Source organism: Musa acuminata, chromosome BXJ1-2 (genome assembly GCF_036884655.1).
Source record: "Musa acuminata AAA Group cultivar baxijiao chromosome BXJ1-2, Cavendish_Baxijiao_AAA, whole genome shotgun sequence".
NCBI classification, from domain to species: domain Eukaryota; kingdom Viridiplantae; phylum Streptophyta; class Magnoliopsida; order Zingiberales; family Musaceae; genus Musa; species Musa acuminata.
The window spans coordinates 31,328,779-31,346,355 of NC_088328.1; the positions used below are offsets into that span (position 1 = coordinate 31,328,779).

General features: G+C 39.8%; 2 protein-coding genes across 2 annotated transcripts; both read left to right on the forward strand.

Annotated features, from left to right (window-relative positions):
- The first annotated feature begins 2,084 nt into the window (after positions 1-2,084).
- LOC103976500 (protein MEI2-like 2) lies at positions 2,085-10,767 on the forward strand. Its single transcript, XM_009391722.3, has 13 exons — positions 2,085-2,325; positions 3,085-3,145; positions 3,240-3,380; positions 3,469-3,938; positions 6,138-6,296; positions 6,394-6,510; positions 6,607-6,758; positions 7,557-7,648; positions 7,776-8,745; positions 8,830-8,914; positions 8,989-9,057; positions 9,209-9,388; positions 10,248-10,767. Exons 2-13 carry the CDS (start codon positions 3,112-3,114, stop codon positions 10,389-10,391), a joined length of 2,613 nt encoding a protein of 870 aa, XP_009389997.2. The 5' UTR covers positions 2,085-2,325; positions 3,085-3,111; the 3' UTR covers positions 10,392-10,767.
- Positions 10,768-14,342: 3,575 nt separating this feature from the next.
- LOC103976501 (probable WRKY transcription factor 31) lies at positions 14,343-16,547 on the forward strand. Its single transcript, XM_009391723.3, has 5 exons — positions 14,343-14,856; positions 14,934-15,140; positions 15,221-15,514; positions 15,595-15,708; positions 15,798-16,547. Exons 1-5 carry the CDS (start codon positions 14,479-14,481, stop codon positions 16,434-16,436), a joined length of 1,632 nt encoding a protein of 543 aa, XP_009389998.2. The 5' UTR covers positions 14,343-14,478; the 3' UTR covers positions 16,437-16,547.
- Positions 16,548-17,577: the final 1,030 nt, after the last annotated feature.

The following is a 17,577-nucleotide window of genomic DNA, read 5'->3' on the forward strand; positions in this document are numbered from 1 at the left end:
CCTTTAAGTTTAATTCAGTTTCATCATACATTGAATGCATTAATTGAAAGGCATGAGGGAAGTGAATTAAGTTTAAAGGGTGTCAATAGAAGATCAACTTGATTAGAGAGAGGATTGAAGTGTCTCTTGCATGAACATATGGCTCCATAGAAGTGTAACCTCATTAGAACTTTAGGAGAAATAAACGGTTTGTAGCACCATGATAAAGTGAAAATGAGAAGATTCATGGTAAATTTGATATGTTACAAATCTATGAAAGATGTGTACTGTAACCTTCATCAAAACCCTAAAATAGGCGAGGTATTTCATGAGCATGGAGAAAAGATCTACCATTAACCTAGTTTATGGCATCGTAAGCTTCATCAAAGTGTAGAGATCGTAATATCCTAGTTTATTATTATGTCGAAAATGAGAGAAGATTTTAAGTTATCTTATGAGAGCTTAATTAGTGTATTCCCATTAACCTAAATTTTAATCATTTTAGGTCAAAGATTCAAGCTCAACAACGTCATGAGTCAGTTATCTTACAAGGTTCAGTTCCTGACACACAAACCTCACCCAAAATTCTTAGACGACCTACTTTGATTATTCAGGTGTAGTAAAAGACCCATTCATGGTCTAATCAATCCTTAAGCAGTTCGACAAGATATAACCTCACAAGCATATTTTACGTTCTGATCACCACACCATCCGCAGTCTATAAAGAAATCGCGTTGGGAGGGGGGGGGGGGGGGGGGGGGGGGGGATATTTAGTATTTATTTATTTATAGTTTCGCATAACTCCATGACGTTTTCACCATGCAATTTCTCACATTCGCCGATCATATCAAAACCCTAAAAAGAAGAGTATTCTTTGAAGTGACCCAAGAAAGGCGTTCGCTTGATATCAAGAAATGATAAGGCTAAAGAAACGAACGTATTGTTCACAAGAAGAAGAAGAAGAAGAAGAAGAGAGAGGAAAGGAGACATCGACCTTGTAAGACGTGATCCTCGGGTCCGACGGAGGCATCCCCGCACACATCGCACACCACCCTCCCGCGGACCTCACCGGTCCACGCCTCCGACGCGCCACAGAGCAGCAGCGCGAGCGCCACCGCCAGAACGACTCCGCCCGTCATCATCGACCACCCGCGGCCTCCTCCTCTTCTCTCGACGCAGTGCTTCTGGTCGCAGCGACTCCTGCCGACACTCCGTGAGTCGTCTTCTTCTCTCCATTCTTTTCTCCTCTTCTTTTTATGCGCGTTCGATTAGGTCAGGCTTTTATGACGGTGATTCCATCTTCCAAATTTACGTGTATATCCCTCCCAAACTGTGCAGACGTAACTATCGAATTATATTTTACCCATTTTTAAACCTAATTATGTTTGAAAATTACTGGTAATTAATCTTATCACACAATAATCTTATTACTGCTCACCAAATTATTTATATGATTATATTTATTTATTTATTATATATTTGGATCATATAAAATTTTCAATAAGATTACATGAATATATATTTAAAATATAATTTTAGATATTAATTTAATTTTTAATTGTATATTAAAAAAATAAATATATTTCCAAAGCAGTCGATATGGTTTCGTTCGCTGCCTACACTTTCTTCTTTATCCGACACCTAACCGGGCATAATTGGCCTCATAATGGCCCATTTGAACCCTTTTTTGTTGCCACGTCATAGAAAATGTCGATGTTTGGGTGTTACTTTGTACCCAACCCATTAGATTAATATCATCAATATTGCTGGTATTATTGTACCGCGCATCAATCACATTGCGACGTCCACAAGCAGTGTGTTACAACCAGGAAACACCCACCAACTCATCAGTGGTGATGACGTGCACTATCCACGACACAGTGTTTGTTCTATTCTATTCTATTCTATCCGTCGTATAAATATATAAACAAGTAATTTTCTTTGGTTAATATATAGCATTACTATTATTAACACAAAAGGCTCGGACGCCAAATTCCATTCAAATACGGCTAATTTTAGATAAAATAAATAAATAAATAAATAAATAAATAAATAAATAAATAAATAAATAAATAAAATCTTTCTCGCCATCGCTCTCACTTCTTTACTCCTCCCATCATCCCACCCACCCTTTATGTGTGTGCCGACGGGAGGAGGGACGACGCAGCCCCCGCGCCCCGAGAGGAGCAACGGGCTCTCTTCCTTGGGCTCTGCTCGTGATTTCGGCCTGTTAGGGCGGATCTCCGGGAGGGATCGGGGGAGTTTTGCGGGAGTGAATTCTGGGCGCTGGTTCCGGTTTGGGGTGAATCGAGGGTGTCCCCGATGCGAATCTGAGTTTTTCTCTTGGTAACCACCTGTTCCGTCTTTGTTACGAAATTTAACTTGGATTTCGCATGTGATGTGTTGGAAAGTTGGATCTTTTGTTGCTCGGGAGGCGAAATAGAGGTAGAGTTGGGCATCATTAGAGATGTTCCCTCTTTGTTATTTGGTGTCTATTTGCATCGGTATAGTGTAATTATGTTTCAATTTGAATTCTCCCTTTTAGCTCGTCTATAATCCTAGCTGGATCCTCCTTACCTTTTGATGATTGAATAAGGTTGCACTTTAATTTATGGGTCCATGCTTGACAAACGTTGGGTATATTGTCAAAATCCATCATTTTTTCCACTTATGATTACTGTGTACTTGATGAACTACTCTTTCTTGTTATATTTGATTGTCGATGCTGTCTACGGATGTTGGAATTCGGTTTTTTTGTTGTACATGGCTTTGTGGAGTTAGGTAAACAGGGACACAATCAGGTAGCGTTAAGTGTGGGATATTCCTGTGGTTGTGTCGCATTGGTCAATTTTTGTCTCGTGTTATTTCTTTTTATTCTTTATGATCGAAGGATCTAACAAGATCATTCATGAAAGAAGAATGAAATATCCATGTGTTGAAGCAAACCATTTGGAAGGCGGCAGTTTTTTATTTTTTTCATGGTCCCTTAGTTGTATCCTTTCAAGCTCAGAAAATTGTTGTATAAGAACTGTGTCGCATCACACTCTCTGTGTTTGTATGTGTCTTTTGCATTTGTCTTCTCTCTTACTATCTGCCTTTCTTCAGGACACTTTAGAGTTTAGAGGAAGCACAATGGATCTGACTTTGAGGAATTCAGTTCCAATCCGTAAGTTAAAATGGTGCTATGCTTGTCCAGGTTGGAAGAGAAGGTTCTTTCACCAGAAACTGATTATATGCTTATGTCTGACCCTATATCACAGGTTCTTTAAATACTGATTCAGTGAACACACTGGAGAAGGTTGATAATGCTCCTGAAATTCCTTCTGGTTCCGATGTTCTTTATGGATCAAATGACGTTGGCCTTTTCTCTAGCTCATTGCCGGTCCTTCGTCATGAGAAATGTATGTTGTATTTTTTATGTTAACTAGCTTGCTGATAGTTATCATTAGATCGGATATTTGACGTTATCAGTGCTATGCTGTCATTTAGTAAACTTTTCGGATACACTCGGTGGTGTTCACTCAACTGTTGATGCATCTTCTAAATTGAAAAAGCTAAGCAAAGATGTGGAGGGTAAGGTTCGTGTGGATGATTTCAAACTCCAAGGAATGGGGCTTTTGTTACCTGATGATGAAGAAGCACTTTTGTCTGGCATTATGGATGATTTTGACCTTAGTGGGTTGCCTGGTAAAGTTGATGAGTTGGAGGATTATGATCTTTTTGGCAATTTAGGGGGTATGGAATTGGATTCTGATCCTACAGAGAGTATTACAGTTGGTTTGGCAAAGGCGAGCATCTCTGATGGCTTTTTAGGCAATGGGATTGGTCAGTACAGTCTTCCGAATAGTGTTGGGGCAGTTTCAGGAGAGCACCCATATGGAGAGCATCCTTCGAGAACTTTGTTTGTGAGGAACATTAATAGTAATGTGGAAGACTCTGAATTGCAGTTACTCTTTGAGGTAAACAACTATTTGCAAATTTATAGTGTAATATTTTTTTTTTTTGCTTTAAATCTGCTTAAGCTTATATAGAGCTTGCAAGTAGTTTCCTGATTGTTCTAGCGGTACCAACATGGAAGTACTTTTGCTATGTGTCAGCTACTCTTCAGCTAAAAGGATTAGTAGAACTAATTTTCCTTATTAACGTACATGAACATAATAAAAGTATAATAGGTTTATCATTTAACATTTGAGCATTGCCATGGAAGGATTTTTATTAAAAAGTGATCTTTAGATTGGCTGGTAGAAGTTATCACTTGTCACACATAATTGTTGAACAAAGTAGCTCTTGGCTTGGGTTAACATGTGATAGGAATAGCTGTACCATTTTTATTGCCTTGTGGTAAGCTTATTGTCAAATATCATCACTATTGTTACTAAATTATATTCTCTGATTTTAGAAAATTACCAATAATATTTGTTCATGCTGCAGAGACTTTTAATACTGAAAAAAACTCTTACTTGTATTTGTATGCTCAAGATCTTTGCACAAATAAAATGATTAAGCAAATATGTGTTGTTCTACCAAAATTTATTAGTTCAAAGAAAATAACATTTTCCCCTTATATCTGATGTTTGATAGGAAAGGCTACATTTGTTGTCTTTATCCTTGTAGCTATAGCTACTATATGCAGCTTCTGAAGGAAAACTTGATTTTCGGAATGCAGGGAGAAACCTTGATAACAAAATACTGAAATCAATTTTATAGGCACGCTGAAAACTAATTCATATTTTTTCTGTTAGATTTATCTGCATTATATGATAAAATGATATACTGTGACATTCTTCATATTTTTGGTGTTTAACTATATTGAAGATTGATTCCATCTTGACATTTATCGATTAATAATACCTATCTTTCTCCCTTTCAGCTGAACCTTCTTTTGGATGAAGTTGGAATTTTTTTAAAAAAACTATCTTGTATATGATTTAGGGGCTGCTGAATAGAGATCTGTTTGTGTGGGGTATTGCAGACCAAGTTTTGGCTTGCTAATTTAGTTAGATTTCAAATTTAACTGTAGTATGGCAAATGAAAAGAAACACAAAAAAGAAATTAAATAGAAAATACAGAGATAAATTAACCCATAAGAAACTTGTCTCAACCTAACAAGACCGCTTCAGTGTAGGCTGTGCCTAGAATTGCTGCATCAAGTTTCCTCGTCTTTGTAATAACCTCTTAAGAGCTTTTGAGTGATCACTGAAGCATTATCTTTCCAAATTTGACTTTTGGTTTTTTTTTTCTCTTATTTATTCACTGTAGCCTGGCAGTTGATATTTGATACAAGACAACCAAGTAGATGTACCTAAAGATGCCTAAATCTGAGATGCTTCATGACCATAGTAAAATAACTAGATGTAATGCAAATAGCAGGATGAAATGCAATCGAACTGCAGATTTTAGAATATGTGTAAAAAAAAAAAAACAAGAGAATGTCACAGCCTATGAGGTTAATAGTGTTTTAAGAATGCTTCCAAGTATGACATTATATTAAATCTAAGGAAATATTTGAATATTTGATTAAAAGCATCTAAGTCATGCAAGTAACCAAAACGAAATAAATGTAAAATGGTGTTTTTCTTATTCTTTATAAGGTTTTAAATCTTGATGGTATGAATTGTAATTATTGGTCCGATCAAGAACCAGATACCAAAGCATATAGCTCAACACCAGGATGATATTATTTTTTTATTATTTTATTTAATGATATTGGGCAGGTATAGTATACTGACTAATATATTGATACTGTACCTATCCAATAGGCGACCAAGATTGATGCGGTCCGAGATTTGAATCCTTGTCCCTCAAAATTTTTTTAATGTAAAGACTCCAATGGATGTTGTTCTGGGTTTTGACAGTGCATTGTTAGTGGATTCATGCAGTGTGTTAGGGGATTGTCAGATAGAGATTTGTGGCCAAAGACATGAAAGGGTCATATTTTGGTCTGAAACATGTTTGCTTAATCAATTAAAGAATTTTTTAACATGGTTTATTCCTTGAAAGAATTGAAAATCATGTACCTTTTCATGTCCGTGCATGCGATTGTGTAATATGTTGTCTGTTTTCATGCATATGCCTGTAGTTTGACTGGTTTGTGAACATGCTAGTTGTCTTTCTGGGCACTGTTTCTGATGTTTTATTTTTTTTCCACCTCCTTTTAGCAATATGGGGAAATCCGCAGTCTTTATACTGCATGCAAACACAGGGGATTTGTGATGATATCTTACTATGATATTCGATCTGCTCGAACTGCCATGCGTGCCTTACAGAACAAGCCCTTAAGACGCAGAAAGCTTGACATCCATTTTTCAATTCCAAAGGTTTGACAGATTATCTTCCTTTCTCATCCTATATTATTATCTGTAACCCTTTTTTGTTTTCCATCACTTGTTCATTGTTTCGTCTACTAATTTTCAGGATAACCCCTCAGACAAGGATATGAACCAAGGAACTCTTGTGATTTTTAATTTGGATCCTTCGGTTTCTAATGATGACCTTAGGCAAATATTTGGTGCATATGGAGAAGTTAAAGAGGTGGGAATCTTTTAATTTTTTTCCTTTCATATCTTTTATCCAAAAAATTAATTCCCATAAGGCTTATGCAAAAATGTTGGTGAATAAATGATGCAGATAAGGGAAACTCCTCACAAGCAACACCACAAATTTATTGAGTTCTTTGATGTCAGAGCAGCAGAAGCTGCCCTTCGGTCTTTGAACAAAAGTGATATAGCTGGGAAGCGAATAAAGTTAGAACCTAGCCGCCCTGGTGGAGCTCGGAGGAAGTATATACATGATTTTAATTTTTGCATATATTTTACTTTGAAAGAGAAATATTATACCAGGCTGTAGTTTTTCTTACTTTGATTGCATATTAACTTAATGTTCTTTAGTTTGGATTCGTTTAAACTTTAAACTTCTGTTTTCATGATCTTAACTTTAAGCTTGACATGCATGGGGAAGCACAGTCTCAACCATTGTTTGTGGTTAATGATATCTCAATCATTGTTTATTGCCTGAAAACCTTTTGGTGACAAGTTACTCTAGACCAAGGTATACAGTTTCGAATGATACCGCCCGGTATAGGCGGTACGAACCGGTCCGACAGTAAATCGGTACGTGGACCGCTCGCTACCGAGCGGTATTTTTTTTATTCATAAATTATAATTATATATATATATATATAAAAGGTTACGTTGCACATTTTTTAATCTGTTTATATATAAATAAATAGATATATAAATAAAAAGATTATATATATATATATATAGATATATAAATAAAATATTATATATATATATATAAAGGCGATGATGCCTCATTTTTCTACGACGTCACCTCGGCGACGTTGCCCCGCCTGGGGAGAAGATTTTATTTTAATCCTTGCTCTAGACCAATCGATTTAACTTCTAAAATGATTTTATTTTATTGAAGTTTGACAAAAATCATAATTTGTCTTCTACCTGAAACTATTAGTTAGATTATTTGCTATTTGCTTACTATCCTGTATAGTTTTCAGTTAAATATCTGTTTGGAACTCTTATTCTTCTACCGAAATGCTAAATCCTCAATCTTCTAAATAGCTTGATGCAACATCTGACTCATGAATTGGAGCAAGATGAAACGAGAGTTTATCTGCATCATGGGGGCTCACCTATTAACAATTCACCTCCAGGTATAGCTTCTAATGCATGCCCTGAGATGAATTTTGTTGGTGTTTATCTCTAGTCTTTGTTGGAACTCTTAGCTCATATTTTAAAGTTGCCATTTATTGATTATACTGGATACCTTTTCAATGGCAGGTCCATGGGCTCACTTCAGTAGTCCAAATGATAACATCCCACTACAAGTTTTTAGCCAGTCTCAGAATGGGTTAGCAATGAGCCCTATCGTAAATGACCATTTGCCTGGATTAGGTTCTGTATTTCCTCCGATGTTGTCAACTTCTGTCAAGATTGCACCAATCGGCAAGGACCAAACTAGGTTGAATCATGCTGACCATATAATCTCTAGAAGCAGTCTTTTACATGGAGGTGGGTATCATTCTCATTCCTTCCCAGATCATAGTTGTGGAGTGATGACGTCGGCTTCAGGAAACTTAGCTTCTTTTGGTTCTTCAACTCCAAATTCATCTGGTGTTGGAACTCTGACTGGCCCACAGTTCCTCTGGGGTAAATTGACTTCTTACCCGGAGAATACACAGTCGTCTGTATGGCAACCTCTACCTACAGGAAGTTCATTCATGTCAAATGGTCAAGGACAAGGTCAAAGCTTTCTCTATTCAAGCAGTCACGGCTCATTCCTTAGGTCATCACACAATCAGAATCCCCATCATGTCGGATCAGCTCCATCTGTTGTTCCTCCATTTCAGAGGCAGTATGGGTATTTTCCCGAGTCAGCGGAGCCATCCTTCATGAACCAGTTTGCACTTGGTAATATTGGGTTTAACCAAAAAGGTGGGACTGGACTTATGAATATGACTCCTCACCCCACACTGAACCAAGGCATCATATCAGGAAGCATGTCAGATAATAATTCACCCAATGTGAGAATGATGTCTGCTCACAGATCTGGGCCTACTCTCTTTGGCAATGCTCCATATCCTGCACTAAGTTCCATAGGCATTGATGGTCTAGTTGATTGGCACCGCAGTCGACGAGTTGACAACCACGGGAGTCAAGCAGACAAGCAGCAGTATCAGCTTGATTTGGACAAAATTATCAAGGGGGAAGACACTCGAACAACGATAATGATAAAAAATATTCCAAATAAGTATAATTTCAAACTATTACAATACTATGCTTCTTTGTCAAGCATACAGAAATGCAAACTGAATGCCTTTTAATTGGTCTCTAGGTACACCTCGAAGATGCTTTTGGCTGCAATAGATGAAACTCACAGTGGCACTTATGATTTTCTGTACTTGCCAATTGATTTTAAGGTAGCTTGCAAAGATTCAATATAATGGTTTGGCAATAGTACCCTCAACTAACACAAATGTTTGACTCTGTGCAGAATAAATGCAATGTGGGTTATGCATTTATAAACATGTCGTCTCCTTCACACGTGGTCTCATTTTACAAGGTTTTGTTCTGTAATTTATTTGCTGACACAATTCTAGTTATGACTACTTTCTTAAATGCTTATAGGTCTGAGAGGAAGTATGTGTAAACTAGGCTTACCAGAAGATCATATAAGTTGGAGAGCTTCACTAAACATCTGTATACATGTACAGGCATTTAACGGAAAGAAATGGGAGAAGTTTAACAGTGAGAAGGTTGCTTCTCTGGCATATGCACGAATCCAGGGTAGATCAGCACTTGTTGCCCACTTCCAAAACTCAAGCTTGATGAATGAAGATAAGAGATGCCGACCTATTCTTTTTGATCTTGAGGGAGCAGATACTGGCAATGAGGTAAAAGATGAAAATTTTCCTGGGATTATACAAAAAGGTAGTTTCATGTGTTGGATGTATGCAAGCCGGAATCATATGGTTTGATAGGCATTATAGATTTCTTAAAGCTCCTAACTAAGGCTCAATGCTACTATTTAATAAAGCCCCATACCTGTGTTTAGCTTAAAAAATTCTTAAGGTTCACCGTAATGTATTTCATGAATTAGGTGGATGTCCTGGGCATTAATACCAAAATGTGCTTTTTTTTTTTTTTCTGGTGAGCTATATATTGTGCTGAATGCATGATGTCACTGCAATAAATTGTACTTGAATTGCCTGTGAGATATATAATTATGCACATGCAAAGGCCAGAATTAATCTTTTGTTTTTGACTTCATAGAAGTTGTTTGCATCGGAGCTGTCAAGGTATAGTTGTATGCATGTGTGTCCACACAGGCAGACATGGGAAAAAAATGTTTTAACCCCATGTTTCTATATTTTGACTTCTCTTTAGTTCTCTTATTCATTGAATCTCATGGTTCCAAATAAATAAATTGATCCCAAATGGTTCTGAATATGATTAATTATTTTATTATATTTGTTGAGCTGACAATTTTCTGGAGAATATAAAGTGTTTATTCTTGTGTTCACTTCATCTAAATGATGGGATTAATTGATTTCTAACATTTTTAGTTTGAATCTTTGCTGAGCAGGCTTCTACTGAAATATCTGTGCCCTGTTGCTATTTTGTCTCTAAAAAACTGAGACAGCTTCTAAAATGCATCCGCATGCTTCGAGTGTTTTCTTTGTTAAGCAATCTTTGAATTATTTATTTCCAGTATCTTGGAGATGATCGCAAATAAATTAGAAGGTTTTGCAGGAACTCCTTCCATCGAGCAGTATGCACATACAACAAGAAGATGGGGCTGTTTCGGTGGGGGTCTCGCCTGAAAGTCCACAAGGAAGCAGTCCAAGTGGGAAGTCCGAGAAAAGCACCTTACCTGGAACTGTGTTGAAAGAATAGCATTCTTCCACAGCAGCCATTTATCTGTGAATACTAATTTATGCATAGGTATTTAAGTGTAAGATATGGTGAGGGAGAAATTGCAGGTGCATCCACTTTTGAAGCCATGGATGCACCAAAGAATCATATTGCAATTGAAGGAAACAGAGGCTTAAACCCTGTTTCTTGTAAATGATGTAAAGAAATAATATTGAAGTGTACAGGTAAGATCAAGGTCAATCTGCTGGTAGGCGAATTGCTAACAAGTTGTACATGTCTTTGATCTTCTTTGTTTTTTTCTGTCTATTTCCCGGACCAAGTCCAGTGTCCATGTGTTTGTGAATTTCTTGAACTGTACATAAGAGATTAAAATATCCTTGCCACAACAATTAATTCATGTTTGTGTGCATATGTTCATTTATTTTTCTTGTATATTCGATATTTTTTATACGATTTCAGAAAATTGATTTCTGAGTGATGCAAAAAATTTCATACTGAATTATGTGGGTAATTTTAATTATACACCGCACCTTATTTTCTCCTTGACTGGAATTGGTAGCTATCTTTTATCATTGCGGGGAAGCCTGAAGTATGAAATGAACATTCCAGCTCTGCTTTGATGTGAATATGGAGGAGAAAGGATGATGAAATTATTTGTTTTTTATTGTTTGCATTATTTTTAAAGGCTTAACTTGAGAGGGTTTATCAAATAAAAGTGGGGTAGTTTTGATGTCATGATAATATCACTTTCTTTGTGATTTAAGTGATCAGATTTCAAGTCATGTGATTCTCTTCATGTTCTATATTCTATATTGACTCATGTAATGAAAGGATAAGCTTGGCATCTGTTTGGAGGAGGGTCAATGCATGAATCTTAATTTCTTTATATTTGGACTAATAATTTTCAAGACTTAAACCATGATGTTGGCTTATGCATCCAATCAACTAATCCATTGGAGGTGATTAATCTAAATGGAGAAAAAACCATCACTTTGGTCAAACTAAGATTCAAAAGTTGAAAGCACAGTGGAGGAGGATATGAACATGTGATTGATTTGAATGCTGAAATGGACATAAAAAGCAACTCATGTTCATCCACTCCACTAGCTTTAGCCTTTAGTAGGCAGGCTTGTGTGAGACATGTAAATGGCATGGCCAAACAAACAAATCACATGAGTAAAGGACTTCCCTACTTCCCCCCCCCCCCCCCCCCCCACAGCGCTATCAAGTCTTAATGAAGCCAACTGTGTGTCACTGATAGCAAGATGGTTTTCCACGACAAGTATTTATGATTGCAATGCAATGAGAAAGAACATAAGGTCACATCACTTTCATCGCATCTAAAGCTGGTCTTCTCTTCGAAGGGAAAGTGTTTTTGGTAAGAGAGACAGAAAGGACACTCACTAAATGTCTTGCGACGATGTTAGAGAGTAGGATATGTGATGACAAAGCACAACTAAACCTCAATTGACCCCAATTTTAATTAAAGAGACGAAATCATTTACTTGTGGGGTTACATTCATCCTACCAAAATAAATGTTGTGAAGGAAAAAGAAATTAAAACCCCTCCCCCAAAGAAAAAGAGAAGGATCCCAAACTCACCCTGCAAATTCTGATGCAACAGATGAAGAAAAAGAGAAGGAGCCTTCTTTTTCCCTTCCACATCTCTTTGATTATTTATTTATATATAAAGCATGACATCACGTGAAAAGATTGAATTATAAGGCAAAAAAAAAAGAGAAGAAAAAGCTTAACAATTCTTTCTTCGTTTAGAGTATCAAAATTACATCATTTATCTCAAAAGAATATATTTCGATAATATCCTTCAAATCTAACCCTTGAAACTGTAGTCAAACATAATAAAGTATTTATAAAGTTAACATAAATCTTAATGTGAGATCGTCAAATGTAGATTCGATTAATTCTAAAAAAAGAGAGAAAGTCCTCATGTTCAGAATATATATTTTTTATTTTAATAGATGAGAAGAAAGCTTGAAATTATCTTCCTTGTTATAAAAATAAAATAAAAATTATGATTATCTTCTTTATCATAATGAATAAGAAAGAAACCTGTATTTTCATGCTTTAAATCTTCATTTGTTACTTATGGGTGGAGGATAACTTTGATCTCATCTATTTATTGTCTTAATCTTCATCGTAAATGGATAGGTAGATATTTCTATGATTTGAATTTTTATCTATATATTATTTTGAATCTTCATCCACAAAAGTGGATAGATTGATGTTTCATATATATATATATATATATATATATATATATATATATATATATATATATATATATATATATTATCGGTCAATGCAGGTTGACCTCAACCTTCAGAGTCCATATGTACTAACGTGGTCTCAGTCAACGCGTACCAGCGTGGTCTTATCACCGGCCATCGTAATTTCAGTCAACGCTTCCGTCTCCCACGAAGCTTCTTCCCAACATGCACAGTACACTTCCTTGGGTCTCTCTCTCTCTCTCTCTCTCTTCTTGTTGGTAAGGCATATGATACAGGCGGAGGCGTCCACGAATCAATGCATACTCTGCATGCACACCATTAGATTTTACGCTGCGTCAGATCTACATCTTTATGTTCCGAAGGGCGTTGCGTCGTTTACCTGTCGCCCCCCTTGCTTGCAATTGCAGCTTCATCTTCAATCCCCACCTACGTGTAGCACCACTAATGGCGGCTATCCCTCGTGTGAATGGAAGAGTCAGTGTGCAAGATACCAAAGCTAGCTTACCATTCAAGTCTCAAATCCGGAGCGATTTCCAGAATCCACCACTTGCTATTGTGACTTTTTTTTCGTGTGTGGGAACGGCAGTAATGTCTTGCGTAGAATATTGTTTTCTGCAATGTCTTTCTTTCTTCGACGCTGTCCATACAGCAGCAGGACTCTGACCACATGTTGACCGGATCCATCCATCACCCTCTCTCTTACATCAAACTGTACTTGGATCACAATACTATTGTATCCTTGGCTGCGTTGTTTGAATCAGTGATGGTTGGACAAACAAGAGAGAGAGAGATAAAGAAAGATCAAATGAACCTGGCACCGCTGACTTTTGGCTCCTTGGATCAAGGGCTAGTCTTTATTCTGGTTGACTTTTCTGCGTCCGTTCAGCTTCTCCGTGTAATTCGCCGACAGCAAAGCAGCCTCCACTGTCCATCTCCAGTCAACAAAAGCAACGGAGAGGAAATTAAATGAGCTGTTGTTTGCCGTCGTTCCTCCTCGGGTAAGCCTTTGCGGCTTTGCTTTGCCTGCCCTAGCTAAAGTCAAAGGTTCCTTCGTATCAATGGAGACATGGCAACTGGTAAGAATAAGTGAGATTGAGATGATGATGATGCATCGATACTTCTCCTTGTCTGCCCAAGAATATTACTTCCATTTGCGAGGAGAACTCTTTCTGTCTCCGAAGAAGTCAAAAGGACGATATAAAATTCAGCTATGTGTTGCCTTCGCCGCTACTCTTCCGTCGACGTGACTGCTCGCAACGGACTCGAACTTGTGGGAGTACCTCCGATCCCTGTTTCGGCCGAGACATGAGTTGCCAAGTCTGCCTCGCAGGAGCGACGAGAGCTGATGTCGGCATCGTCTCGGCCCCGCACTTTCAACGCGAGGATCTCGTGTTCCGTGTCTCGTGTCGATAGAGGAAGAGTCGGTGGGTCCAGTCAAAGAGTTGACGATTGGCCCGCCCTCTTACGTGGGAAGCGTCGCGTTGAACTGTTATTCGTCCGTTGACTGCTGATAGATTACTTCACTACAGATTACCCGTTCCCCTACCTCTCACGTGTAGGGAGCCACGTAATATTCTGTCCAATAAAAAGCCAGGCAGAGCGCCGATTATGATCGTCCATCTCAAGGTTAACCCTCTTCCTCCGCTTCTGGTGGTAAGTATAGCCCCGTCTCTTCCTCACCGCCGAGAGCGCTGACGCACCGCCTGATGTCATCGTGGCGCCGCCCACGGCTACTCCCCCCTCCCCTTATTATTGCCCTCCTCATCGCACCAGAGCAAGACTTCGGACTTCTCATCTCCTCTCTTCCTTGTTCTGCCTTCCCTTGATCTCTTCCTATTCGATCCTGCCACAGCCATTTCATGACACAGAGCTATATGGACAACAGCGGTGGCATAGGAGTGCTCACCTTGGACACATCGGCTCCTCTTTTCCTCGCTTCGTCTTTGAGCTACGGCGGTGGAGGTATTCTGAAGCGCAAACAGCCTATGGACTCCGGCGGCCACCACGGTGGCGCCGGCACCATCGAGTTCCCGTTCAGCCTAAATCCCCGAAGGGATGCTGAGACGGCGAACGAGGCGTTGACAAGCAAGCGGGTCGTCGCAGATGAGGTGGATTTCTTCTCCGATGAGAAGAAGAAGCAGAAGAAAAAGGATACGATTGCAGCAAGCCCGGTGGAGACAGATCTCGATCTGAAGGTGCCAAGTCTTGGTATCAAGAAAGAAGACCTCACCATTCAGGTTGGTGATTGCAGTACCTTTGAACGTCTTCATGCACATCTTAGATGTCTTATGTTGGTGAGTTTGGATATGCTCAGACTGGATTGCACCTGCGCAACGGCGACACGGCTAAGGAATCGGTGGACGATGGGATGGCAGCCATGCAAGCGGAATTGGCACGCATGAACGAAGAGAACCAGAAGCTAAGGGGAATGCTCAGCCAAGTCAACTCCAGCTACAGTGCCCTCCGGATGCAACTGGCCACACTGATGCAGCAGCGGAACAGAACCCCGCAAGCACATGAGGTAATCGATTGATCGCTCACGTACTCATCCACATCAAAGCAATCAGAGAACCCGAGCTTATCAATCGCTTTCTCATCCAGGAAAAGATCGATGCCGAAAATGGCGACCAAGGAGGAGCTCGCGTCCTGAGGCAGTTCCTGGATTTGGGTCCGGACGCCGACGTCGACGAGCACTCCAACTCGTCAACTGCTAGTCTCGAGCGATCCTCGTCGACGCCGGAAAACGTCGAAGTGGGATCGATGGGTTACGGTCTACACAAGAACGAAGGTAACCCCCGCGAAGCACTTGAATTGACCCCCACAGCGACTGCCGAGCAGGAATCCACCATGAGGAGGACTCGTGTTTCTGTTCGAGCTCGATCTGAAGCCCCCACGGTAATTAAGTTCGCCACCACTCACGACCAGTAGGGGCTTGGCACTCATCGATCGGCTGAACTGATCCGGTCGTCTTGCAGATCACCGATGGGTGTCAATGGCGCAAGTATGGGCAGAAGATTGCGAAGGGGAACCCGTGCCCGAGAGCTTACTACAGATGCACCATGGCCACCGGTTGCCCAGTCCGCAAACAGGTAAATGCCGATCGGTTTCGTCGATTCATTCGTGCGTCACTGTTTATAATGGCTGCAACTCAGCATCCACTGCGTGCTTCTTCGATCAGGTGCAAAGGTGCGCCGACGACCGATCGATCCTGATAACGACGTATGAGGGCACTCACAACCACCCCCTCCCACCGGCAGCGATGGCGATGGCGTCGGCCACCTCGGCCGCGGCATCGACGCTCTTCTCGGGTTCCACGTCGAGCGCCGATGGGCTGATGAACTCGAACTTCCTGTCACGATCTGTTCTCCCTTGTTCCTCGAGCCTCGCCACCATATCGGCTTCCGCTCCTTTCCCGACCGTCACGTTGGATCTCACCCGAAGCCCTGATCCGTTGCAGTCCCAGAGGACGCCCGCAAGCCAATTCCAGTTCCCCTTCCCGGCCCTCGGTGCGCTGCCTCAGCCTCCGTCCCTGCCGCCGGTCTTCGGCCAGACACTACTCAACCAGTCGAGGTTCTCGGGGCTGCAAGTGTCGTCCGGGATGGCCGCCGCCCAATTCCCACACCCAAAGCCGCAGACGGCCATGCCGTCCTCACTGGAGGAAACCGTGAACGCGGCAACAGCTGCCATAACGGCCGACCCAAACTTCACAGCGGTGCTCGCCGCTGCCATCAAGTCCATCATCGGCGGTAATGATCAGGCCGTCAACAGCAGCCAAAACGACAACGTCGCCAAGAAATCTTACAGCTTGCAACAATAGGCATTACTAATACACTACTGTTGCCTTGTTTTCTTGATTTTTCGGTTGTTTTCTACACGATTCGTTGTTGGTTTTGCGGATAGAAATAGAATCATGTAATCGACAAGTGTACACCGACCTTTGTCACTCCCTCATGCTCGTTCATCTCCCCTACTCCAATTGGATCGAGAAGGACCTCTGACGGCCGGCGTTACCACGCGTCGTCGTTGGAAGGTCAACGATTGCGTCCATGCACGTGAAAAAGCAGGCCGCGGAAGAAGAAAAGGAGAGGGGCGGCATTGCAGACAAGGAGGAGACGAAGTCGAAGTCGAAGCCAATTTGGACCCCTTCAAAAGGTTGACACCGACAGGATGAGACTAAGTTGGTCTTTTGCATTATCTAATTGGACCGAGAACAAGAAATCTTAACTGGAGATGACGACGAGATCCCTTTCACCAGAGAATAATGTTTTGTCTTGCACGAGAGAGGCTGCATCAGATCGAGAGAGAATTATGAGAAGCTAATAAGGGTGACAAAAATGATGATTGGGAAGAAAGAAAAAAAAAAAGATAATTTTTTTTCCTTTCTGAATTAAAAGAAATATGATTGATAAGCTGTCAGTCCTGAAAATCTTTGATGAATCAATCTGAAAAAAATTCGTCTCTGTTCATATTCTGAGAAATTTGTATTTCTAAATCTGCAATTGGTCAGAAAACAAAAAGTGATAGAGAAGGATTGAAAGAGAAATGGAAACAGTGTTCTCTTTCTCTTCAATTGTTTCTATTAGTAACGAGAACTTTGTGCCGGAGGGTAATAATCAATCGGTATCCAAGAGATGGAAACATGACTACAATAAATACAAGGATAAGATAATTAATATAATTGGCCATTGATAATTGCCTAAAATACAAAAGAAAGGTTTTAATTTTCTTGGTATCAACATGATTTGGAGTTACCTCAAAACTGATAACAATCAAGATCTCTCGTGATAACAACCTCAATAACAACTAAGATCTCCCCAATTACATGAGATATCGTAAATATGAAAATCCTCCTCTGTTGAGAAATTTTTTTCCTTTTAAATGCATAAATATGCAGTATTATGTATTATTTCAATCAATACAATCTTCTTCTTTCTATTTTATTTCTATAAAAAAATAAT